Raw genomic sequence first — 27,258 nt, forward strand, 5'->3', positions numbered from 1 at the left:
GTCAAAGTACCTCTCTCTTTTTACACACCCACTTACTCACTCAGTGCTAGCAAAGGACGCGAAGGCAGTTTATGCAGGCATCATGCTGACAGAGGAAAGAAAGGGCCTGTATTATTATTCATACAGCTCCATCGATGTGTGTGGCACATTATAGAATTCTATTAGGACAGGTCCCTGCCCTGAGGAGCTTACAGTCAGAAACAGGAAAGGGTGGGGGGAGGATTACGACACACAAAACGGTTTAGAACTTGCATGCTAGAACTGCTAAATGTGGGCAGGTACGGTGAATATAGAACACTGGGGCTGATATAGGAAGACCAATATATAAATTCATCATATCCTTGTATTCTGTTAAGTCCTCTCCCTGGTTCTGTATATCTACAGCTCCCGTGGGGGTGGGGGAACTATGATGACAACACACAACACTATGTGCTGCTATTATCATCATGTGTATATAGCCAACCACTGAAGTAGAACTATTCTTTTCCCAAGCCACCACACACCTCTATTTTTGGATGTTTATGCATAGTAGGTTTACTTCTGGAAGAGAGATTATTTTGCTCACCCTAATTTTATTATTATTACTAAATAATAATGATGATAGCAATAAGAATAAATAATGGAAATCCTCCACCAGCCCAAAAGCTATCCAGCTGGCTCCTCCAGCTAATACCCCAAGAAAAGTTTCAAGGGAAACCCTGGGAAATTTGCACAGCCTCTGAATAGACTGTGCATGGACTTGCCAGTCCATATGGAAAAACCAGCTCTCTTCCCTTCCTCCTCTATGACCTCAGTGGCTATTGAGAGGCATTTGGCATCCAATAATTATGGCCCTTGGAAGTGGAAACAAAATGAGAAGAAAACTGGAAGTGGAACTAGCAGCTTGGCTAGGAAAATGGCTAAGCCCCAAGAGACAAGACCCAGCTGTAGCAGAGAGTCTGGGAATCAGCGCAGCACATCAGAGAACCAGAATTCACCCCCTGGTACTCGGACCTCTAGTGAGAAGTTTACTTGGGCTGATAACAAAAGGGTGAACACTTGCAATAGAGGCAGAGGCAAAAAGTCTGGGGCAGTCTCTACTGGCCATGGGCACCTATAAGGATTCTTTTGCAACACAGGTAGAGATGTACTCCGCTTCAAACAAAATTCAAATTGTGCTCATGATGAAGCAAGTCATGTCAGTTTAAGAAGAGAAGAGCAACCCTGCTGGATTGGACCAAAGGCCCATCTAGTCCAAGATTCTGTTCCCACAGGGGCCAACCAGCTGCCCCAAGGAGAAGCCCATGAGCAGGACATGAGTGCAAAAGCACCCTCCCGCCCATGTTCCCCAGCAACTGGTATTGAGAGGCAGACTGCTTCTGATACAGGAGATACCTTGTATAGCCATCATGACTTGTAACCACTGATAGCTTTATCTACTATGAATCTGTCTAGTCTCCTTTTAAAGCCGTCCCAAGTTGGTGGCCGCTGCTGTAACATTTATAAGATTTCACTTAGTGCATACTCTTTACCCCAATATTTGGATGCCCAAAGAACACTGGATATATTTTGGGAAGGTCAAAGGCAGTAAAGAGACACATGGGCTGGAGGAGAGGAGCAACATGGGCAGAAGATGTGAGATTAGTAACCAAAGAGAAATGGAGAAGCTGTGCAGAAACTTCTCCTGGAAACCCTGCCAGATGCCCTTGTTTGTTTCTGATTCTTCAGCAAGCATTTCAAGCAGTTTTCTAATAATTGTTCTCCAAAATCACAGGGACTTCAATCTTGCTGTTTTATAGCCAACTCCAGAATTAGGTATTGTGGTGCACAGAATACGCTCAAAATGATGCATTCGGATGCTAGGACTGTGCTGACAGTATTGCTGGCATTTATCATGTACCTCTTTCCCTCCAAAAGGCTTGTGGCTTACAACTTTCAGGTTTACAGTCTCAGATAAAGCATCTGGATCCAGTCTTGATCTCTGGAGAGAGTGCCAGCTTCACAGCTGCCCACCAATATCCCATCGGTTTCATTTCTCCTTCCTCTACACTACTACTGTATAAAAAGGACACCATAGCTAGCTTCACATGAACAACAGGGCTGTTCTGTCTCCTGCAATTAAACTGTGCAAGCACAGGACTTGACACTGAGGACAGAACTGGCACCCAGAGAGGACTTTGGCTTTTATGTTTTGGGAAAGAGGAAGTTTCTAGACCATATGGCTGTAAAGATAATCTTGGCAATGCCCAATGAAACTGCAGGAGCTGGAGGACGGGGAAGAATGATGTTCAGCAGAACTTCCAGCCATCAAGAGGTGAAGGCAAGGTAGCTCCCTCCCTTGCTCTACCGCCAGCTGAAGCAACAATAAAAAAGTGTAGGGAGAAAATTGCAGGTGTGTTTCTTGGCACAGAATTTAGATTTTTCTACTGTGTGGAATATACATAGCATCACCAGGGCTATCTCAAATAAGCAATTACAACTCCAGGAACTGCTGAACGATGCATGTAATAGACCAAGTTATGCAAGCATTCAGCCATCTGTATAAATTAATGTTGTTTAGGGAGAAAAGTTGGTTTTCTGCATTGTGAAAGGTAGTTTCTGGACTTGCAGCAAAGGAAGTTCAGATGGTTTTCTGAACCACTGTATAGTTCACATACCACACCTGGGATATTGCTACAGTATGTTGTGTGCCAACTCTGTATACAGAAGTCAAAATTGTATGTACAAAACCAGTCACAGACAGCGTATCTTGTGCACTGTGAGCTGATTCAGACATCACGCTAAACCATGGTTTATTGTCTTTTGTGTCAAGAAGAAGCCAAAGCGAGCCTCAGGCTTGCCCACTCCCCCATTCCAGCTGCAAGGAGGATATAGAAAGCTTTTGCTTCCAGTTTTGATTAACCATAGCTTGTCATTCTGCCCATATCCAACAAACTGTGGTTAAGCTTATGGTTTGTTTGGAACAAACCATCTTCAAACCATGGGCTATGAAGCTGGCTTGTTTCAAACAAACTATAGTTAAGATTAACCACAGTTTGCTGGACGAAACAACAAGCTGCAAAAATGGAAGCAAAAGGTTCCTATATCCTCCTTGCAAATGCTCGAGTCCTTGTTTCGCTAAAGCGCATTCCCGTTACAAATAACGTCATCATAACGTCTGCACTGGCCCATCGCGGGATGCACTCAAAAACAATGAAGAGCTTTATAGCACCTTAAAGACTAACAAATTTGTCATGGCAGAGGCTTTTGTGGGCTAGTGTCCACTTCCTCAGATGCATGGAGTGTTATCCTCAGTCGGCAGGTGCACATATGCTTATGGCTATGGAGGGAAATAATGTAAAGAGTGGGGTCAAATGGCAATAAAATGCAAAAAGTACAGTCTGGGAAATTCTTGTGACCAGTCACAACAGAAGTAATAGGTGATAATGCTGCAACAGTATTATCGCCTATTACTGCCGTTCTGACTGGTCACTTAATCCAATTTGTCACAGACTGTAGTTTTTGCATTTCATTGCCATCTGACCCCACTCTTTACACTATTGCCCTCCATAGCTATAAGTACACCTGCCAACACACCATGCTTCTGGGATTCTGGATTCTGGATCTGGACTAGCTGGATTCTAGTCCACGGGAGCTTGTGTAATAATTAATTTGTTAGTCTTTAAAGTACCACAGGACTCTTTGCTGGTTTTGCTTCAACAGACTAACGCAGCTAACCCTCTGGAAACTAGTCACAGACAGCAGCTTACACACATATTGTGAGTCACAAGCCAAGCCACTCCCCCTCTCACACTCACGAAATGGCCTCAATCATGTCAACACCCATCTCAACGCAGCAATGAGCATGGTCCGCCCGTGGTTCCGGCAGCCCCGAGACACAGTAGTAGCAATCACCAAGGATCTTGATGCGCAAGCAATGATTCTCCTGCAAAAGGAGGAGGGAAGTTCAGAAATGCCACCAACCCTGACTTAAGCCTAGCTCCCCTCCTCCCATAGCACTTTTCACCTCACTTCAATACTCTTTGCCCCCTGAAGATTAACCCTCCCATCAAAGACTGTCTGCTAACCAACAACTGTACTTCTACAGAGCAAGTAAATTTTTAAAAGCACAGACTGCTGTGGCATGCACCTTGAAGAGATCTGCTTTGCCCAGGTGGCACCAGAGTTGCACGCTGATGAGGGCTGATTCACACTTTATGCAGCTATTGTACACTGGCATTTCCTGCAGCAAGCACGAAGTTAAACTGGTGAAACAATCCATGGTTCTGGGTTCAGACATAACGACAACCCATGATTTAAACAACCCAGAGTCTACAACCCAACAACAAACCATGGGTACTCTTTCTGAGTTGTTGGTTAACAAACCATGATTTGTTAGAGTAGCCACATTCATACATCAAGCCATGGGTTAACAATGGGCCTGTTTGCACATCATCACAACCCATTGTGGGTTAATTTACATGTGAGAACTGCCACAGGTGTCACAGGTGCCCGGCTTGTTGTGTCTTGTGAACCCAGGCGGTAGGGGTTGTTTGAGGGCTAGACAAGCCTCAAATAACCTTAAAACAAACCATGGGTTATTTGAGGGATGTCTAACCCTCAAACAACCCCTGCCACCTGGGTTCACATGACATGACAAATCACGGCAAGCAGGGCACCCACATACTCCATGTAAAAATGGTGCTTGTCCCAGCACGGTACCACAGCCCCTGCAGGTAAATTAATGCGCAGTGGGCTGTTATGTGGTGCAAAACAGGTCATTATGTGCAAAGCAGGTTGCTGACTCCAAGGAAGATTTGGAATAGTTTGGCAAAGCTAGGAAATCAGATGGGATTACTTGACACGAAATGAATGCAGCAGAGGGGTGGCATTATTGGTCTTTTGGGAAAGAGACAGCTGTGCTATCCTTCTTTCCTAACCTTCCCTCCACAGGCCCACATGAGGTGAAAGTAATCTCTTCCCCTGGCCTAGTCAGCTTGCCATCTACCCCTCAAGTGCTCCCTTCCTCACTTACCGCAGCCAGCTTGTCAAAACGGGCAAAAAGCTCATTTAGCGTCATGACCAGTTCCTGCGCCGTGCACTGGGATGCCAGGCTAGTGAACCCCTCAATGTCAGCAAACAGAATGCTGTTGAGGTGAGGAGAGAAAAGGAGGGAAGTGAATACAGGGACTTTCAACTCACCAGCAACCTCTGGGTCCCATTCTTCCTCAGAGTAACAAGGCCACCCTGACCTCAGCCAACATCTTCTCCCCCATCTGCTCTCATCTGCCCCCCAAAAGTGTTCTAAAGTTTACATTCTCCATATTTATAGCAGAATGTTCTTTAGTTAAGAGGGCGTCACTGCCACTTCCAGGCATGGACTCATACAACTCAAAGACCTTGATACCTGACATTGTCATGTTTCTGGATGTAGATCTTGTGGAACATCATGTCTTCCTTCTTGGTGTTGATGTCCTCCTTCATCTCCATGGCAACGTGCTGGGGCAGCACTGACAGCAGGAGCCGCTCCTGCCCTCCACCCAGAGAGAAAAGGCCCATTACAGTTTCGCCCAAAGCAAGAATTTTGCCGCAGAACTCCAAAGACCAAGGCCCCATTCCAGTTTCCAGCCTCATTACCAATAAACCCTCATCCTTCCCTTGCAAACCAACTACCAGACAACTAAGCTCCCTATTCCACATGTTCCACAATCACACCCACCCAGCACTGGCAAGCAAGGACCAGGTGTTGGGGGGCAGGAGAAGGAGGCCATACTTTACAAGGAGCAGGAGATCCAGGGGGACCCAGCCCAGCATGCAATCCCATTACCTGTATGGAAAAAACCTGAGCCCAGAGTGTAGATCACACTTGAGGATAATTTATGGGAAGTGATTTCCCTGTATCTACCTATTCTCCAGATCATGTAAGATTTGGTGGAACTATTCAGAAGCAAAGGCAACATTCTTAGGGCAAAATAAGCAACACTCTGAACAGTGGCCAGGTTCATACGATCACAGGGGGAAACAACGCAACATGGGTTGTTTCCCCTGCACCCGATGCGCACCCGCCTGGCATTTACTTAATTACCTGTGCTGCCTCACAGGTTGCCATGTTGTCCTAACCTGGTGCAGGAGGGGTAGGTTTCTAACCCACCCCACATGCCCTACTACAAGCCATGGGTTGTGGGGTGGGTTAGAAGCCAGATTCAGATGACACAGCAACCCGCGATGCAGCACAGGTAATTAAGCAAATGGCGGGCACATGCAGGGGTGTGTGGGGGGGAAACACACTGCATTGTTTCCTCCGCTGATCGTGCAAACCTAGCCACTGAGTCACTGGCCCAGGCACTTCTCTAGAACAGAGAGAAGGCCAGTTTGCATGATCAGAACAAGCCACCATGGCTTGTTTAAATCAGTGGCATGGGCTGGGGACAATTAGCCTAATTACCCACCCTGGTGCAGCTTGTTGTGTCAGCCAAACCCGGGCAGCATGGCTTGTTTGTGGGGGAAACAACCCTCAAATAACCCAACAACAGGTCATTTAAGACACAGTGGCTTGTTCTGATCATGCGAACTGGGTCAGACTGTGCTTGTGCAGTTAAACTAGGACTTGCTGTCTGAAAGGCAGAGGGATTTGTGCTTCCCTATGTGACTTGCTCGCTCAAGAACTACCAGTTCTTTGTACGCAGGCAGGAGGGATGGACAGCTGGTTGACAGGACAAAGCACCATAATAATCAGGGACACTGATCCCAGGGAGAATGGGAGCCGGTGCTGTTGATTTACAGGCCCAAAATATATGTAAATGTCTAGTACACATACACCCCACCACCACCAAACTGCCACATCTGGCTATAAATACAAATTAAGCAGCCAGAAATGTAAGGAGTTTAAACAAAGGGAACTAAAAGAAACCAAAGCCACCTAGTTATTTTATCCATCAAGCGTGAACTTGCAAGGGAAATTGATTTGGGGGAGATAATTCATGATTTCGCAATGAAAAAAGTTCTATTTATAACTGTTTCCAGCCATGTCAGTCCATTAGAATATCAGAAAATACTGATGGATAATGCCTTTATTAAGCACCAGCCAAAAAGTTACAAAATAGTCAGCCAAGCTTTGTAGGACTGTTCTTCAGGCTGGATGTTATATTAAACAAAAATAGCACCAAAAAGAGGGGGTTGGGGGTGCGGGTGAGACATGATAGAAAAGCCCCAGCATGGCTCATGGTGCAATTTCAGCCAATGTAGAAAATGTAATTTCAGAATTAAAGTAGAAGATTTTCTTTCATGATGTGATATGCATGGGACGGGACTATAGTATGTGTATGGGGTGTGGGATGACGGGATTGTGTTGTAAGTTTGTACCGGGGGCCCCCAAAAGATGCTGGGGCTCTACCAGCACCCTCCCAAACCTCTGGTACCTTCTTTTTCCTAAAGAGCGAAGTCCTCCTGGTACTGACCTCCCAAGAGCAGGGACTCAAGACCCAACCTGGCCCTTTAAATGCCAGGACACACTCATTCATGTCCTGCCAACCACGACTCCCACTCCCACAATGCTGCAACCCAATCTTGCCCCCCCCCCCCCGTTGCCTCCCCACCTGCTGGCGGTTTTCACGTTGCAGGTGCAGCCGTGCCTGAATGTAGCCACGGGTCTCTTGGAAGGCCTGGCGCTGTGACACCTCTGCGGGGTAGTGCGTGCAGATGCCAATGACATTGGTACAGAGGAAGATCAAAATGTTGGCGCCAAGCTGCAAGTGAGAGAGAGACAGAGAGAGGCACCCCAGTGAAATAGGTACCGGAGGGTGAGGCGGGGGTGGGAAATCCTTCGTTGAAGCAGTTTCTTGCTCAGCCAGCTTTCAACACGAAACCTAGGCTGTCGAGAGAAGCCAGCCCGCCAGTTCAGCCTCAGCTCCCGTTCCTGATATATTAGTCGGGGAGCATCCACCCTCCATCCCAAGCACAGATTCCCTCCTTGAAGAATGAATTGGGAGCTTTGTCCAAAAAGATCCTCCTGGCCCATAAAGGGGTCTTTGTACGCCCCCTCACCCTCCATTGCTGCCCAGGGGACCAAATGCAGTGCTGGGGTGAGTGGGTGGTAGGAAGGTCCCGACGTTGTGGCTTCGGGAGATGCAGGGTAGGAACAGAAAGAGAGAGATTTCAATCCAAACTGAGGGTTGGGAGAGACAGAAACTACAGCTATGCACTACCAAAAAAACTCCACCTCATCTCTTAATGTAAGGGTTTTCCCTAGGAACTAATCCATATAGATCAAAGGGTGCAGAACCTCGGGCCTGGGGGCCAAATCCAGCCCTCCTGGTGTCCCAGTCTGGCCCTCCCTGGATTGCCACACCCCTTTCCCTCCCCCCCCCCCCTTTGGCGGTTTCCTGGGTTTGGGAGTTTCTTCCCCATTCTAAAAGGTGGAAATGCCTCTTGGAAGGCTTAGTGACTGGCAGGCAGAGCTTTGAGTGAAAATATGCAGGTACTCCTGGCCCCGCCCCATTTGCCTTCCGCCCCACCGACCATTGGAATGAGGCTCCTGAGGGCGTCTTTGAAGCAGAATACGACCCTCAGGCTGAAAGAGGTTCAGCAACCCTGATACAGGCAGTTATAGATCTACCTATATGGAGAGACACATAGCTCCGGAGCAGAGCACATGCTTAGCGGGCAGAAATTCCCAGGTTCAATCCATGCAGGGCCGGCCCAAGACATTTTGCTGCACAAGATGATACACACACCCCATTCCTCCTACTGAAGCCAACTGGACTGGCAGTTGAGTCTTACTTAGACAATAACCTCCATCTCACCTGAGGCTAGCTTAGGGGTGCAGGGCAGGATGCCGCAAAGACACAGCACAGTCCTCCCACAGAGGGGAACAGCCAGGAGGCTGCCGCTGCTGCCCCCTCCACACCACACAGCATCTGCCGCTTGAGGTAACTGCCTCGGTCTGTCTGATGGTAGGGCTGGCCCTGAATCCCTGGCATCTCTAGCTGAGAGGAGCAGGTGATGTGGTAGCCTCTTCCCTGCCTGAGACCTCAGAGAAACATTGCCAGGCAGAGCAGACAATACTGGATTAGATGGAGAAATAATCTGCTCTGGCGTAAGGCAATGTAAGGCACACGCAGACACCCCCTGAAGACATCAGCAGCTTGCATGCAGGAGTCAGCTGCCACTGGCCGGTTACAGCAGAGGTGTCAAACTTCTTTCAACCTGAGGTCCAAGTTTAATTCCAGAAAAGTTCTTGGGAGCTACACTGCTGTGGTGGGTGGGGGTGAAGGCAAAATGGGTGGGACTCACATACCAAAAATACCAGCATGTTTTAGCTTATAGATCTTACTGTCAGGAATCAAGGCAGTGTAGCGGGAGGAGCATCGAACTGAGTACTCCCCCCTACCCCTACTGGGGGGGTCGGCCACTGCCGTCACCAGAGGGTGCTCCAGGGAGCCCTGCCAGCTGCTCACCTGCTGTGGCATTTGCTTCAGTGGGAGAGCAGGGCTGGTGGGCCCCTCCAAAGCAGCCACCCACTCGGCAATGGTAGTGGGTGCTCCAGAGAGCCCTGCCAGAGCAGCAGAGCAGCTGGTTGGGCTCTTGGAAGCAACCAGCCACCCTCTGTTTTGCTCAGAGGGGAAAAACAGGGGGCAGGCGGCTGCTCTCTACCACCTTCTCTCTGGCTTGCACTGAGAATCCTCTCAGTGTGAACTACAGGGTGGTCAGGTTCTCTGGAGAGCCATGTTGGCTGGAGGAAGTGGCCAGCACAGATCTTCAGAGAGCTGGCCAGGTTGAAGAGCTTGGCTCTGAGGGGTCCTTCCTCAGAAACAGGCATCATGGGAGGAGTGTCCCAGGAGATCACCTGTACTCTCCAGACAGCCTGCTTGCCTGCCCTTTGCTCATGCACTGGGGATCCTAAATGCAACCCAGAGGGCAGGCAGGGGTGTGTGTAGAGGGTGTGATGCAGCAGCAGCAGGGGGGGAGCCAGCAGGAGAGCTTGTGCCAGGACTGCCAGGAACAGCCTTATGAGAGGCATTTCAACCTTTCAGAAAAGGGAAAAACTGCAAAAGCTGGGAAACCACCAAATGATTGGTGGTCAGGGGAAAGTGGGTGGGTCCATCTGGGGAAACCTGGTGGGCCAGACTGGGACCCCAGGCAGGCTGAATTTGGCATACGGACCTGAGGTTCAACAGCTCTGTAGCTGCTAGAGAGAGCTGGGATGGTGTAGTACCAGCCAAGTGAGTGAGCTGTAGGCCAGGAAGTCACCAGCTGAAATCACACTTCAGTGATTACTTAATCAATTAAAGGCCCTAAAGTTCTCCAGGCACTGCACAAAGATTAAGGGAACAACATAACCCCGGGGTAGGCAACCTTTTCGGACAGTGGGCACATTTGGCCGTTTGAGAAACTGCCCTGGGCACCACCACAAAATGGCTGCCACAGAAGGCATGACAAAGGACAAGTAAACTGCCCCAAAGATATAATACAAGGCAGATGTGGGGGTCTGAGCCCCAACATGTTTGTTGAACCCACAGTTTTCAGCACTAATAGAAACCTATTTCATAGCAATCCCAGCTGCCAGTAAGAAAACATGGAAAAAAGTGGGCGGGGTAGGGCACCTCGGTGGGCACCAAGAAAGGTGTCCAGGGTGCATTGATGCACATTGCCTACCCCTGACATAGTCTCCTCCCATCAGCTTGCAATCTAACCCACATGATGTAACAGGAAAAAGAGATTGGGAGGGAGCCAACAAGTGAGACTCTCAAGCACTACTTCTTCCTAAAGTGACCAGGCATGGTCTGAAGGCACATGGCGCAGCCACCATGGTAAAGCTGAGCAGGCTTTGGCCTGGGCCGCTCCCGGGTGGGAGGCCACTTGGGAACCCCACATATACTTGGGAACCCCACCTTAAGGTAGGATGCGAACGCAATCAATGTTTCATGACTAGGTGGAATAGCCACGGATGAGAAAGACAGTTCAGGGAAGGGAGGAGCCAAATAGCAGCAAGTCCCCACTGAGCTGATGGAGCGGACCGCGAGGCCTCACCTCTGCTTCTGCTGCAGCCAGGTGGCAGGGTGGCTAATTCAGGTAAGCCACTATTCTTTCAGCCTCACCTCATCTGCAAGATAAAGATAACCATACTGGCCTACCTTACAGGGCTGTTGGATGCCCTGGGAAATAATATTATTGTGATGAGCTTGGAACATTTTAGAAGTGCTAATTTCTACTAGCAGTGGTAGGAAGAAGCCCACAAGCTAACATTTCGAGTCACAGGTAGCAGAGGTCACATCAACATTTCCTTGCATGATTGCCAACAGCATGTGGCCAAGGAGGAGCTCTGGCTGCATGCTTGTAAGGGAAAGTGACGGGGTGAATCAGATCTAAGATTACTGGGCATCCACTCAGTGCTGCTTTTAAAACTAGATGCTTAGCAGTTTTGTTTCCATTGATGCTAACTCCTCCTGGGCACTAGAATCCCACCGCCCCGTTTCTAACTTACATGGCGGTAGCACGGATGCGCAGCACCCATCAAGAGAGGATAAACATGCCAGGAGTGGCTGCAGAACAGCCACAGAGCCACAATGGAGGCAGAGGACTTTTGCAGGACATCTGCCTGGAAGGGCACATGCCTTCAGCAGGTAGGTTTCACACGGGTTCCCAAAGCACATCACGGTGGATTAAGGACATTAAAAGGGTAACAAGCTAAATTTAAAAACAACAACAGGGCTTCACAGGCCTAAAGAATTCTCCGTCTGTCAGAAGAGTAATTCCGTTAAGTTCCAAAGCTTAATAATAATAATAATAATAATAATAATAATTTTTTTTAAAAACCTCACTAGCAGCATACGTTAGCACAGAGGTATTCCATTACACAATACAATTTTCAGTCCAGAATTAATGTAGATTAATTCAAGCAATTGTTACAGTGCTGGGAAAACATAATGTTCAGCTAATCCTAAATATTAGCAGCTAGCTTTACCACCTCAATTTGCCACCCTGCTGAGGTACAAGCAGGGACGAGGAGGTGAGGGGAGAGAAACTATTTTCCAAAAGAGATTAGAAGTTATTGACAAGGCATTTCACATACTTATTAGGGCAGGGTGTCTGTTTTTGTAGAATAAACCTTATACCCCACAGGACAGAGGGTTGAGCTTCAATGTGTAAGGCCTGGATTTGAATCCCTGCTCAGCAGCACAGCACTTGTTTGGCATATATGAAGTCCCCAAATCCATCCTCAGCTTCTCCAGCCTTGCATTGAAGCTCAAGCCATGTAGCCACAGGTGAACAGGAATTCTATGCAGGTGAGCGAGTGGGCTGGAGGAGGAGAGATGGGGCACCCTGTCCTTCCCCTGTGTCCAGCACAGAAACACAGCAGGCTGCTGCAAGAGAAGACAGAGCTCCTCCATTCCTCCTCTGTCATCTCCAGTAGTCTAGTATTTCCCCCCCTCTGGCTGGGGGGCTGATACCAGAGTCCAGTATACAGTTGTCTGGCTAGACCAATGGTCAGCTTTGGTATATGGCAGGCCTTTATTATTAGGCTTGCAACCCAGAGACATTTTAATTTATCATAAGCATTTTCGTTGTTTAACCAATTAGATCTGCACTGGGATAAAAACAATTATTTCTGAAGCAAAAAATAGTATTTTCTTGGTCAATAATGCAGATGTGTCATACCAAGCATCATCTTGGAAACAGCATTTCCTCTTACGTGTGTGTGAAAGAAGGGGGAATGGCTCTTTTAGGACCAATGAATCTAGGAAGGTGCCCTATACCAGATCAGCCCATTTCTCCACTTAGCCCAGTATTGTCTACTTTAACTGACCACAGGCTCTTCAGGGTCTCAGGCAGAGAAAGGTCCACTTTGCATGTCACAACAACCCACATTTTAAAAAAATATTGTGGGTATTCCACAAATGGAAGGTCCGTGGATTGTTTAGCCGCTCCCGCTTGCAGCAGGAGTGATTGGGCTTGTTCATGATAACCCACATTGTAACAAATACTGTGGGTTATCATGAACAAGCCCGATCACTCCAGCTGCAAGCAGGAACGGCTAAACAAGCCACGGACCTTCCATCTGTGGTTTGGTTAGCATGACTTATGAACCAGATGCTCTGGCATGTCTCTCCGCTGACAAGCCAGAGAAAGAACCCATCACCTCAGGCTCATTCACAATAACCCACAATTTATTTTTATTTTTTTTAAAGAGGGTTATCATGAACTAGCTCAATGAATTTTAATTTTACGGAAATTTAATTATTGTTGTTGTTAATGGGGTGTTGTCATGATGTGCAAACTGGGCCAAAGTCTTTCCCATCATCCAATCCTTTATTTAAAAAAAATAGGAAGGGGCAGTAGCTCAGGGGTAGAGCCCACGCTTTGCAGGTAGAAGGTCCCAGGTTCGATTCCCAGCATCTCCAGGTAGGACTGGAAAGAATCCTGCCTGAAATGTTGGAGAGCCATTGCTGCCAGTCAGTGTTGACAATACTGGGCTAGATGGACCAAGGCTCTGACTCACTATAAGGCAGTTTCCTATGTCCCTAACTAGAGATAAAAGGGATTGAACTGGAAGCTCCAGCATGCAAAGCATGTGCTGTACCACTGAGCTATGGCCCTACCTATCATTTTTTAAAATGTTGCTTCGCCATCTGCAACTTTTGTAAGAACATGCATATGTATGTGCGCCTGTGTGAGTCTGCTTACACACACACGCTTACAGTCTGCTTGGTTAATTTAGAGCATCTTTCTAGCCAATGAAATGTTCTTGTAAATCTAACCAAACATTGCAGCCGTACTTATTACATGTAAGCCAGTTCCTGGCTGCTGTCCCTTGGTCACTCTGGGCTTTCCTTGCGGCTCATCCTCACTCTCTCCATGAGACAGGTACTTAGCATCCTTATAAGTTCGCTGGGCAGCTCAGGCAAATTCCCACTCAACCTAACATAGCTGACCGGGTTGTTGGAAGAAGAGACTTGTAATCTGCCCTAAGCCACTAGGACAGCACAGGAGAGAGGTCTAAATAAAAATAAGTCACACACAAGAGAAGGCTTTATCCCCGGTCACCTACTGGTGTTATGACGGCAGAAAGAGGATCTTAATACACGGCTGCCATTTGGTCAGCTGTGGAAGGCAATTGGTGAGATTTCACAATATAAACCAGGGGTGGAGGACCAAAGGTTTGGTTATGACTCCCATCATCCCTGAGCATTGGTCATGCTGGCTGGGGCTGAAGGGAGTTGGAGTCCATCGACATCCAGACAGTCCCTGCTATAAATGTTAGAACTTCCACAGGAAAGTGTTCTTACTGCTGCAGGGGAAGCAGTGGACAGGTGGTAGTCTCAAGGGTTACTTTTAGTACTACGGTGCTTATGAACGCGAATGTCAAGGGCAGGTTCTTTCCCATAGTGCCACTAGGGCCTGCTGGCTCTAGTGTCACCGAGGCATTTTGTGGAGAGGGAGACATTTTTCTCCCCCTCTCAAAATACTAGACCCCAGGGTCACCCCTTGAAGCTGATTGGTGGCAGATTCAGGACAGACAGAAGGATGTACTTCTTCACACAGGACATAGTTAAAGTATGGAATTCACTATCATAAGATGTAGTGACGGCCTCTAATTTGGATGGCATTAAAAGGAGGTGAGAGAAATTTCTGGAGGAGAAGGCTATCAATGGCTACTAGTCCTGATGGCTAGGAGCTACCTCCAGTATCAGAGGCAGTTTGCCTAGGTACACCAGTTGCTGGGGAACATGGGCAGGATGCTGCTGCTGCGCTGTGGGCTTCCCACGGGCAGCTGGATGGCCGCTGTGTGAACAGAATGCCAGACTAGATGGATCCAGCATGGCTCTTATCTTATGTTCTTAAGTCAAACCAATCCTACTCATAGCTCTAAAGGATGGCAAAATGAATGCCCACTCATTGTAAACAGAATTCTATCTGGGTGGACAGGAATGGAATTCTCCTTCTGTCACCCAGTTGTGACAGGCAAGGGACGGGCCCCAAGCAGATACCCCCAGACTGTAGGTAGCTTCCAAAAGCAATTCCCCAGCTGCTGCTGCCAGCTCTGGATAGTTCAGGGTTAAATCAGATTTAGTTTTCCTTCTAGAAGATGCTGCAATAACTGCAAGCATCATATGGGAACTAGTTTTTAAAAAATCCTGTGCAGCAATCCCAAGATTTAAAACTAATTAAGAACTTCTGTCTTCCTGGACATAAAAGGTTGATATCCATATCAAGCAGCAGCCGTATCCATATTCCACTTAGGAAGGGAGCATTGGACATTAAGTAAGAGCATGGTAAAAGCATTGAAAGGGGGGAATAAATGGGAGCCATCACTGTGCATGTGGACAAAAACGAAGTCAAAGCAGAGGGGTAACAGCAGGCAGACACACCACCACATTTGATTCTCTACAGCTATCTGTAATGGTCTGCTATGTGATGACTTGAAGAGTATGGTGTCTGTAAAGTTATTCCCAGGAGAAAGCATTCATATTTGGGATTACCAAAGTTAGCAGACCATGTAAGACCAGTATCAGTCCCGGGGGAAAAAAGCATCTTGCAAATGTGCAGATTTCTGAACATGTTTATAAACACATTTCAATAAAGGGACACAAATACCTGTGTCACCAAGAAAGTCTGGAAGATGCCAGATTATTCTATGTAGCCACCCTCTAGGGGCTTCTTTTGCTTCCCCCTGTCTTCTCCATTACACATTTTAGCACTGTATTATTGCTAGCGTATGGTTCACCACCACAATTTTAATGATCCGCATTTAAGGGCTACATTATGTAGTAGTTTCGGAACATCATAATTGCAGTGCAATTATGGAACTTTTTGACAAACTAAATTTGATGGATTTCAAAAGGATAAAAAACATACAAAAGAAAGGGGGAAATTATGTTGTTGCTTTATAGGAGAAAAGATACAAAACCGCAAAAAGGTGAAGCAACTGCCTATTAACACTGGTTTAGCTGAACTTTTGCATTTACTAGCTGATTAAGTGCGCACATTTAAATTACACTTCTGCCTTCACTTCAGCAGTGAACTGAGTAACAGAGAACCTAACCCGAGACTTGCAACAGAAGTATATTAAGGGGTAAGATGGAGAGGATTTGGATACAGATAAAACAGGAACATAGATAGCACAGACTCTGCAGCAATCATTATACAGTGATGTCACTTATGCAAATACTCAGGACCTGGGGTGTAGGTGTGGTGGGGTCTGAATAGTTATTGACACATTGCCCTCAGAGATACAAAATAGGTAAGGTGATATCTTTCATTACACCAATTTCTAGTGTGCAAGTGCTTGAACACTACGGAATTCTTTTATCATTTTAAAACACATTAAATATTTCATTTCCTCATTCATCCAGGATTTGAATAAGGAGAGGAGAGAGGTGTTGCAAAAAATTGAAAGGGGGGGGGGGTTGCTGCTGGATAAAAAACCAGAAAGATGCATGGAGCACTGGAAGAACTGGGATGGACAATACACGCATAGAGTCCATGGAGAAGGAGAGAAGACAGAATGCAAAGAGGCCTCCGCTCCAACAACTGGATGTTCTACACTTACCGTTTCTGATTCTCAGCTAAAGAACTCTCCACAAACATTCAACCAGCCCCCCACCACGAAGACCATCCCCGTTTTAAGACTGTTAAGTAGAGATCCCGTGGACCTGTGATCCGTTTCCATGCTGGACAAACAGATCTGATGCCAATTCCAGCCACACAGATTCCCAAAATACCTCCACCATCATCATGCACCCAGTGGCAAGAAGTAGACAGGAATGCACAGCAGCAGCAAAGTGAAGTTTCACACGTATTTGATCATCAAATGCAGATCCTGGCATATAACATTCGAGGAGATGCAGAAAAGGAGTATTCCACTCATCTCCTCTAGAAACAGGTGCAATTGCAGCATGGGGAGGAGCCAAACAGCATGGGCTCCTCCCACACGACTCAAAACTTCTCACATTACCACACCAGCATAGGAAGGATCCCCATGGCAGCACCTCCTACGCTGCTTAATAGGTGCTTTAGACCAGGGCTGGGCAGAAAGTAGATCTCCGGATGTTTTGGCCATCAAGTCCCAGCATTCCTGACCATTGGTCATGCTGGCAGGGGCTTCTGGGAGTTGAAGTCCCAAACATCTGCATGGCTACCTCCTGCCCACCCCTGCTTTAGGCTCTTTGATAAGCCACTTCCCTGCTTCCCTAACAAGGCCTGACAAACTACAACTCATTACCGTACCTATTCCCTGTTTTTACCATATCCTTCTTGAACACCCAAGGATTAGTATAAGGTTTCAACTCTGCCAGTTTCCCAGCAGCTATTGACTCTTTCCTTTGTCACCAAGGCGCTCATTATCCACAGCCTCCTCCCTCCTCCCGTCCTTCCCCCTTACCTGCTTCCAAAGAAAGGAGTCTGCCCTGTTCTGATGCCAAGAGATTCCCAGGTGAAGCACAGACAGGACGGCTCCAGCCAGCACGGCCACTCGCATGCGGACAGGCAACAGGGTGTAGATGATGTAGATGAAGAAGACGCTCCACCAGACCCCCTCAGAGGCGCTCTGCGGCGAGACCAGGAGAGTGCCCAGTGCCTGAACCACACACAGCCCCCCAATGACCAGGTAGCTCACCGCCCACATGCAGTCCTGATGGAAGCCAGTCCGGTTGCAGATGACCATGAGGGAGAGGAAGAGGGTGGCTGCCACGGCAAGGGCAACAGTGTAGGGCACGCGCGGGGTGCCAGGTATGCAGTGGAACAGCAGCATGATGCCACACGCCAACACCAAAACTCCCATGAGCACCGTCAACGAACTCTGGTTCATCTGGAAGAAGTAGCGCTGGTAGAGGCGCTCCAGTTTGGCCGAGCGGAAGCGCTTGGAGCGGAACACCTGCAGGAGGCGCCAGCCACAGTCACTGGCCGAGAGCCCCTTGGCTTCGCTCGCCGCACCACCGTCCTCAAAGCCCAGGTCCACGGCTTTGAGTCCCAAATCCCCTGTCCCAGACGGAAGTGGCGGGGGCGGCTGCTGCTGCTTCTTGCCATAATGGTCCTCCTGCCACGAACAGTTCAGCCCCAGCCCGCCGCTGCCTCCACGCTCCAGCTCCGGGTCCTGTAGGCAGCTCATGTAGCGTGGGCCACAAAGTGCCGGGCGATGGCGCTTGGGCCCATTGCGCTCCCCCCAGGCAGTCTTCCGCTCGTCCACCTTGGGCACCAGGATGCCGCTAAACCAGGACATGCTGTGGGAAAAGGGAGAAAGATGGGGTCAGGAAGCAGCAGCAAAGACAGGCAGAGAGACACAGAGGGAAAAGGTTTACTTGGGCTTGCCTTTCCCAGAGATGCAACTGTGTGCCCTTCCCCAAGCAGTCCAAGAGGGGGACAGATTCTGCCTCATTGAGCGTCTCATAGGAGGGAGCAACCAGCAGGAAGGAGGCACTCGGGGCTTCCCTTTTTCCTGCTAAAGGAACTCTTGCGGCGTAGTGGTTAGAGTGTTCGACTGGAACTCAGGAGATCTGGGTTCAAGTCCCCCCTTGGCCATGAAGCTCACTGGCTGACTTTGGGGCAGTCGCTGACTCTGAGCCTAACCTACCTCACAGGGTTATTGTGAGGATCAAATGGAGAGGCGGAGGACCACGTAAAAGCCGCCTTGGGTTTCTTGCAAGAGAAAAAAGGTGAAATATAAATGTAATAATTAATGAATAAATAAACGAACTCTGAATGTATGAAATCCTAGGAATTAGCGGGCCCCTGGAAGCTGGAGTCCCCTATATCTCTCTAGGGGCCTGGGCCACAGGGGTAGGGAACTGGGATGTTTCAACCTAGGTCACATGATTCACAGCATGAGTATGGCAGCCACTCAACAGGATACGCTTCAAGCAAGGAGGCTGGGTCAGAGGCAGCAAGGTGTGAGTGGCAGGAGACACAGCCAAAGGTATCCAGCACACAGGAAGGAAGCTGGGGGAGAGCGGGAGGCTGCCTAGTTTGGGATCCAGGAAAAGAGCACCTCAAGATCTGAGAGGCCTGAGACTTTTTAGGGAGCAACACATCAGCTCTCAGGACATGATTCTGCAGAGGCCTCTCATCCTGCCTTGGGGAAACCCCTGATACCTGGAAGGCCACTGGGAACTGGGTGCGATGAGGCGACATGGATCCCCGTAGGGAAGGCGGAGCAGCAACTGTGAGGGGCGTTTCTTATTTCCTGTTCAGCATCGAGGCGCAACCTGCAGGGAGAAAAGGAGCCGGCCAGGCTGGTTGTACACGCTGGATGCCATTCCATGGCTGAAGCACCCACGACACCCCACACTACTGGAGCTCTCTGGAGCTCCAGGCCAGGTTTCTCTCTTCTTACCAGTCAACGGCTGTTTCCCTACCACCACCACCCCCTGTTCTATTCCAGGCACTTTGAAGTAGATGACATGCTTCCATAGCATCCCAAAAAACATTTCCCCTGAGATTTAGATACTTCCCCGTGCCCCCACAATCTGCTCCCCTGTGTATACTTCATGCTGAGTGAAGTGAAGCATCTCTCCCTTACTCCCCTTTGCAACAAGTACGACGGTATGAAAAGGATGCTCTACCAAGCAACACATGCCCAGCAGTAAAGACCTAACTACTCAGAATCAAAAAGGATCGCTCAGGCTGTCCCTTTAACCTTAGGCTGCATGGAGCTACGGCAGCATTCCCCAACCTGGTGTCCTCCAGATGTGTTGGGCTACAACTCCCAGCATCCCCCAGCCATGGCTGGGGGGTGCTGAGAGTTGTAGCCCAACACATCTGGAGGACACCAGGCTGGGGAAGGCTGATCTAGACTTTTGTGGGGAGGGGAATCACAGTTACCTGATCACTCAACAATCTGGTGCTGATGCTAGAAATCAGGAAATGTTCAGCCCTGCACAGAGCAGCAAATAGGATCACTAGTGGCAGTTGACTTCAATTTATCCCCAAACTACTGTTAGTAGAGTGAAGTGCAGGCAAACAGCTATAGTTGTACTTTTAGTGGCTGCTCCAACAACAAGCAGTGATCAGTATGGTAATACTATCTCTGCCTGGAAGAGGAATGGAGAACCTCCAGGCTGTGGGCTGAATTGGACCCAACAGGCCTCCCCGTCCAGCCCACAAGGAATAAGTGTACCCCCACCCCAATGGTGTCCTTGAGCACATCCCTACACTTCTTTCCACATGTGAAATGCCTATCATTAATTCCTACTGCATTAAGGAAAAGGGTGGAAAAGTAGAAGTGTTGTTCCCACAAGTGCAAGTGACCATCGGAGCAAAACCTGTCTAATGGCGTCAGGAGGGCATTGTCCTCACCAACACAGACCTTGTGAGGGTGGAAGAAGAAGGCCCTTCCTCCACACACACCCTGCCCATTATGATGACAAGTATTTGGCTAGCGGTTATCAAGGGCCTGACTGAATGCCACTGGAGGGGTTGGAGTTGGGCCAGCTTCTCCACTAAAGTAGCATGGTAAGAAGCATTGTGGAATGGTGGTGGCAAGTGGGATCGATAGAAGGACTGAGACTCTCAAATTCCCACCCCTCTCTCGCCCCTTAAATTTCATGGGCCTTTAGGTAGCATCTCTCTCTCCAAGACAATTCCTAACATTCTGTTACGTGGCCCAGAAACAGAACTGAAGGTGGAATTATGTAGAAGAAGGGACAGAACTATTCAGATAAGACTCAGCATAGGTCTCAACTACTTGGGGACACTACAGGCAGGCAGCACCTCTCAAAGATATTTCCAAAATGTGCCCCTTCATTTTCTCCCATTGATGAGAATTCTTGCCGCCACCATTAAGAAATGTGGGGGGAGGGGAGGCACTTCTGTAGTGAGAGTAAAATCCAGCCCTCTGCCCAAACAGCCCTCACCAACAGAGATCACAGAGAGGAATTCACAGGGACACACTGCCCTCACAAAAGATAAGTCCTCTTTCCACACAAACTCCACCCATCATAACGATGGGCATTTTGCAAACAATTAGAGAGAGGGAGGGAGAGAGAGAGAGAGAGATTAAAAAATGCACATCAACACAGCCAGTTATGTGCAGCCACACATGGGACCCAGAAGATCGGACCCTTCTCCAACCTGTCTCATCTGATCCACGCTACAAAGATCAGCTTGGTGGTAGAGCACATACTGTGCATGCACAAGGTCGCAGGTTCAATCCCCAGCATATCCAGATAGGGCAGGAAAGAATCCTGCCTGTAACCCTGGAGAGCTATTGCTGCCAGTCAGTGTTGACAACACAGGGCTAGGTGGACCAACGGTCTGACTCGGTGGAAGGCAGCTTCCTAGAAACCCTGGCCTTGGCAACACTTGATTTGCTAGCCCCTTCATTTCAGCTCAGTGTTCTTCTGCTCTCACAGCCTTGTGTCCACCCTCTTCCCTGAACTCTGGGGAGTTTTGCCCAGTGTGTGACAGAATGGATTTTGAAGCAGGGAAAGGGTGGGGGGAATTTCTGGCAGCGGGATCCTTTCTTCCAGCCCAGCTTGCAATTCAGTGTGAAACCAAACTGGCATAGTTTTCTCCTTTCAAACTTTTATTTGTCTTGAGTGCCAGCCAAAACCAGGGCTCGTTTTAGCTTCCAACCTCTTCGGAGAGTGATTCCAGTGCCCTCCCACACAGTTCTTATCTGCATCCATCCCGGGAGATGGCGTCAACGTCATGACATCACGGCCCTTTACTGTAGGAACATAGGCATGCTTCTGAAGCAGGACCCCTCTTCACACACACCCCTCTGATCCCCACAGAATACACACACACACACACACACCATCAGGCACAGCTTTAAACAGTGGGCAGGATTCTGGGGCAGCTGCCTGCAGCAGGGGACACAGCGGCTAGTTCAGCAGACAAGTGGCACATGAGGACAGCTTTGTGGCAAGCTAGGGAGGTCAAGGGGTGCAGGACATAACCCATTAGAACAGAAAATGGACAGAAAGAAGAGGAACACTCAGGTGTATGGGGTGGGGAAGGGCCTCAGCTAAACAGCACCACTTTTCACAGCTCAGTACCTCCAGCACAGAATTTTTTTTAAAAGGCATTAATAAAGGATACAATAACAAACAATAACACCATAATAAAATAGCAACACCATCTTGCTGGGGTCAGCATGTACCCTAAGAAGAATGTATGCTTTTTACTGCTGCTCACAGTGTGGCAGCATTTCCCAATTTCTCCTTCTCACCCACCAAGTCACTCCCTGTGGCCCAATTGCCCTCTGTTCCCTGTAGCACAGTGCCCTTTGCATTACACCAGGGATAGGTCAAAACATCCCTTCTCCATCTTCCAGGTTGTACTGCTTGGATGTCTGTGATGTTGCATGGGAAAGAGTTTAGGGTCCCCATAGTGACCCTGCCTGAACCTCCCCCCCTTAACTGGAAACATGAACAAACTGCCAGAGCACAACCCAGATGTTGATAAAGTTGAGGGAAGCCCACCTGCTTCTCCCTCAGGTATGTAACCTGACCAGGCTGGAAAGCTCAGTCCAGCCTACATTCTGAAACCCACCAATCCCTGCCGAGGGATCCCAGAAAACCAATGGGGTGGGGGAACCAAAAAAAGGTGGGGGTGAGGAAGAGAGAACAAGTCATACATTTTAGCCTTTACTAACTCAAGAAGGTTAAACCTTTAAACCCCCTTGCCCAGACTCAATGAGTTGCATGAACAACCCCTGCCCGGCAGCCAGGGCCTTTTCGCCTGTGCTATCCGGATCAGAAGGAAACGCGGGGCGGGGGGTCAAACCCATTATGGCAAAAAAAACAAAACCCGGTAGTATCATTCAATAGGTAGTTTCCAGTGAACTGCAACTAGGGAACTTTGCTGGCACTTGGCAACTGCCCCGAAGGGTCCCTGCAATGGCCAGCTATACAGGTGCGTCCCCACGCCCCTTCCCCAGAATCGGGGCTCCCCTTCGGCGCTTCCCATTGGGCTGCGCTGTCCAACCCTCACCCTCCCCGGATCCCCTGCAGTCCGCCCGCTCCCTCGGACCGCCTAGTGCCCCCAACGGACGTGCTTTGGCCAATATTCCGCCACCACCACCACCCCAATCCACCGAAACGAGGTGGGGACGACGACGGCCTAACTCCTCGCCCCCTCCCCTTCTCGCCGCTCCTCTCCCATCCCGCTCCCCAAGGGCCCGGCCTCTCTGGAGCCGGCTGTTCCCCGCCTCAACCTCCACGGGTCCTTGTGGGAGCAAGGCATGCCCCCTTGGAGAGATCTGCCGGGAACCCTGCGCGCTCCTGCTCCCCAGCTTGCCCCCTCGTTCACCCCCCGCCCAGCCCCCGGTTCCTTCCACTCACCTCCCGGTGCCTGGGCCGTTCCTGGGCAAGGCAGGGCCCGCCTCTCGGGCCGGCGGGGAGAGCAAGCCCTGCTCCCTGCCCAGCGGATCCTCCTGCGACCCCTCGCTCGGTGTCTACACCGCGGCCCCCCCTCTCCGCCTGCGCCTCCTCTCCATTCCTGCCTGCTCGCTCTGGGCCCGTCCCCTCCTCCTCCTCCTCCTCCTCCTCCCCGCGTTGTCCAGGGTAAACGCCCTCTAGCCCGGATCCACAAGGCTCACCCCGCTCCGTGCGCTCGCGGCCGGGGATCGCCAAGCAGGAGGCCTTAAAGGCACACGCTCCCTTTTGTCTGCTTCCCCTCGGCGTGTTGCGCTGGGATGCGGGGGCAGCTGTGCGGGGACGCGGAGGAGCCGTGGCGCGGGGAGAGAGGAGCTGTGATTCCAGGCAGCGAAAGCGCTTGGCAACCGAGTCGGAAGAGGCTGTCCGGAGCATGGACACCTGCTGCAAGCAGGCTGAAGGGCAGGGGCGCAGCGGCTTGGCCCAGTGCCGCAACCCACTTCCCACTCTGGGTGATGGATTCCCTCGGCTGACGCGCCAAAGCGGGTGCCTGGCCTCCCGCTTGCCCGGGCTCCCTGGGGATACCCGAGCTCGACCGCTCAAGGCTCCAGCGACCCCATGTCTAATACAATCCCCGATGATGTCTTGAGCCGCAACTTCAGCCTCAACGGCGAGGCTCACCAGAATGCAGAGTCTGATCGCCTGATGCTCTCCCTCCTCCGTACGCGCAGGGCCCCCCCCATATCAAAGGGAGGCCTCCAAACCCAGCAAAGTAGCCCACAAACTTGCCTTTTGGGGAGGGGGAGCTTACTAACGCAGTTTGGGCTTTGCTCTGCGGCCACCTGTTGATCCCATCGCTTAAACCAGAAGTCTTTCTGCTGCTTCCCCCCGCCCGCCCCCAACACCTAACTCTCAAATCAGACTCGGGTTTGTTGTAACCTGCTGGTAAGGCCCAACCATTTGGGAACCCAGAGCCTAGGTCGTCAGAGAAACCCCACCCATTAACCAGGTTGCGTTTGCCCCCGCAAGAGGTGCCTTGTTTGGCTGCAGGCCCCAGGCAACGTTTTAGGGCACATTCATACCCATTTTTCTGCAGGCTTGCTGGCAGCAAACAATTAGAGGAAGCGAAGCAGTTACTTCACCACTTGCCCTGGGCTGGCATGGGGGCAGTGGCAGAAGGAGGGTGCCGCTTCCTTAGTTGGTGCCCATGAGGGAGAAAGGTGAGAGACAGGCCTCCGTGGCACAATCTTCCACAAGGTAAGCTTAATGATTAATTACAAGTGAGCTCCACTGGGGCCTTGGGAAGCGCCTGCAGTGGCTGGAAAGGCATGTCTTTTCAAGGGCGTGTTTAGTGGTGCTTCTTCCACTACAACTACATCCACTGTCCAGCCACATGGTGTATACAGAAACGCCACGCCCCGCCCCACCCCTCAGATTAGCTGGGCTATGGAATAATGCCAGCAAATCTCCTTAACAGAGTGACTTATTAAAGTGCTGTTCAGGGAGTGCAAGAACACTGGGCTTCCCCCTGGGCCTTCTTGATTTGCTTCTCCCCAGGCAAGAAAGCTGGGGAAGGGGTTGTTAATGAATTAATTGAGTCCAATGAATTTCTCTTGAATGTTCCATTGCATCATGTTTGGTGGCATAGGGATTAGGGACTGGGTGTCACGTGATGATGGCCTTAACCCTTTCCCACCTGTGACTGGACAGAGAGAAGCGAAGAGCTTCCAAATGCATCCAAAACTAGTTGCATCCCATGTCGTAGGTGCCACCTTCCTTTTATTTTTTTCTTATTTTTTTCTGCATTTTTGCTGCTAGACCTACATGGACTCTTCTTCTGCAATATGTATATGCATATATTTTAACTCTGTGTCTGGAGGAAAATGTCCTGAATTGTGAACTTCGCACGGTGTTGTCTTTGAAGAAGAAAAGCTCCTTCTCAACCTGGTGAAGAGCATTTTGGAATCAAGTTTTGCAATTCTCCCTGATCTGATGAATGTAGGGGCATATTTTTCAACCAGAACTGTCTGGAACATTTGGGTTTTGGGAGCATCCCCCAGGAGTTCTGTCTTAGGCATTTGTTTTCTCTCTTTCTAAAAGTGAGAGTGCCTGTGAGTAGCACAGCCCTTGTCTAGTCTTGTGATACATTTTTTGACCTTCAATGCTGAATGTTCAACATCTCTTTCTTTGAATTTTGCAATTGTTATAGAAGACTGCAATCTGATATCCTGTTACTTGGGGGTAAGCCCCGCTGGAATGAATAGGACTTACTTTTGAGTAGTCATGTATATGCTTGTGCTGTAAGTTGCTTATTACCCCCCCCCCTTTAAACTGTCTTTGTTGTTTTTATTGTGGGGGAAGAGAGAGGGAGTGGGTTGTGGTTCCAGAAGGTATCACAAGAGTTCTTCAACCAAAAAAGGGTTGAAAACTATTGAATGTAGGATAACAATAATAACAGCAACACATTTTTAAAATTATTTATTTAAAAGATTTATATCCCACCTTTCCTTAAAACTTAAAGCAGCCAACCACAAAATACAACAAAATACCATGAAAACCATTTTAAAAAATCATCAGGGCAGTAGCAGCAGATAAAACCAACAGCTAAAAACAGGAACAGCAGCCTAAATATACATTAAAAGTATCCAAATAGACTCATTCAGTTTTCTAAGCCAGGAAAATAGTCCAATGAATACCCAGAAGGGGCAAAAAACAACTTGGAGAGTCACAACAGAGAAAGAACAGGCAAACGTCTACAAAGCCACTAGAGGCCAAAAGCCTTCCTAAAAAGGTCTTCTCTTCATGCTGTCATCCATGGTCATTGGGGAAGGAGCCAGGCAGACCTCCCTAGGAAGGGAGTTCCAGAGTCTGAGCACAGCCGCAGAAAATATAGCACTATCAGTGCGCATAGTGCTCTATCAAATAACATAAGAAGGTTCTTGCCCCCAAAACTTATAATCTAAATTTGAACAGAGGGGAAGATAATGGAAGAGGAGGAAGACATAGGCAAGGGTAACATGTTAAGAAAATGCAAAGGTTTAATTTTATGCTTAGAATGCGCTTTTATTTTCCAAAAGAAACCCAAAATGGTTAACGGGGCGGATCAATACAGCAGTTTTGCAAATGTTTACAAAACTGGCACATAGACTTAGATTTCCTGTAGCCCAGGGGTGGGGAACCTCTTCCAGCCCACGGGCCAAATCCCATTTCAGAGAAGCTCTTGAGGGTTGCATTCCAGTGGTGGGTGGGGCTGCTAGCAAAAGGGGGCTGCGCCAAAATACCAGCATATTTTAGCATAAAGTTTTTACTGCGGGTAACTAAGCCTTAGGAGAGGCATTTCAACCATTTAGAATGGGGGTGGAATGTAAAAGCCACAAAACCAGCAAACCATTGGTAGTGGGGGCCAAGGGAAGGGAGTGTGGCCATCTGGGGAGCCCTGGATGGTTGGATTTGAGTCACAGGGGGTAAAGACTAAGGGATGCAATATATCGGAAAGGAAATTTCTACAGAATTAGAAGCCAAGCAGCTTGCCTTTTGTGCTCCCATCTGGGAAAAGAGGGAAGTTGTACCTTAGAACAATGGGCTTTTCAGAGTGTGTTCTGAACAACTCTGGTGTTCCTTGGGAATTAACTTGGGGTTCCTCAAGGAGAGCGTAGATCACAGAAGGCAAACCTCTCTGAAAGGTAGCTTGCTTGCTCTTACCAAATTTCCCTTGCAATGCAGGAGAGTGCTGGGTGTGCGTTAGGGTGCACAGTCAGTTCGTGCAAGGTGACCGTGCTGAAGCCAGACAGGCCTGGCCAGTCAGTGTTTGAGGGTAAAAGGGAGTGCAGTTAGAAAGTTTGAAAACTGTATGAGGTGGGTTGAAAAGTAGGTGCCCTGATTTCTGTTCCCCCTTGCAGTAATATCTCACCCTATGACCTTGAATGAGTCTCTTTGTGAGTAAGTTTTCCTTTCCAGCAGGAAAATAAGGATAATGGAATTTCCCCAG

The 27,258-nt window shown here is 49.1% G+C and overlaps 1 protein-coding gene across 1 annotated transcript in view; it reads right to left on the reverse strand.

Moving 5' to 3' along the window:
* The window catches only part of ADCY6 (adenylate cyclase 6), a 57,632-nt gene extending 34,223 nt beyond the window's left edge, over positions 1-23,409 (reverse strand). The window contains exons 1-7 of the mRNA XM_084836956.1: positions 23,238-23,409; positions 19,045-19,157; positions 17,339-18,176; positions 7,554-7,703; positions 5,366-5,487; positions 4,994-5,105; positions 3,777-3,904 (exon numbers count right to left, since the gene is read on the reverse strand). Of these exons, the coding sequence (XP_084693082.1) occupies positions 3,777-3,904; positions 4,994-5,105; positions 5,366-5,487; positions 7,554-7,703; positions 17,339-18,175 (1,349 nt within the window). The 5' untranslated portion in view covers position 18,176; positions 19,045-19,157; positions 23,238-23,409. The remainder of the gene's footprint in view (positions 1-3,776; positions 3,905-4,993; positions 5,106-5,365; positions 5,488-7,553; positions 7,704-17,338; positions 18,177-19,044; positions 19,158-23,237) is intronic.
* Between the last annotated feature and the right edge of the window lie 3,849 nt (positions 23,410-27,258).

Source organism: Heloderma suspectum, chromosome 2 (genome assembly GCF_057233095.1).
Source record: "Heloderma suspectum isolate Gila_16-S chromosome 2, 16-S_ref, whole genome shotgun sequence".
Taxonomy (NCBI): Eukaryota; Metazoa; Chordata; class Lepidosauria; order Squamata; family Helodermatidae; genus Heloderma; species Heloderma suspectum.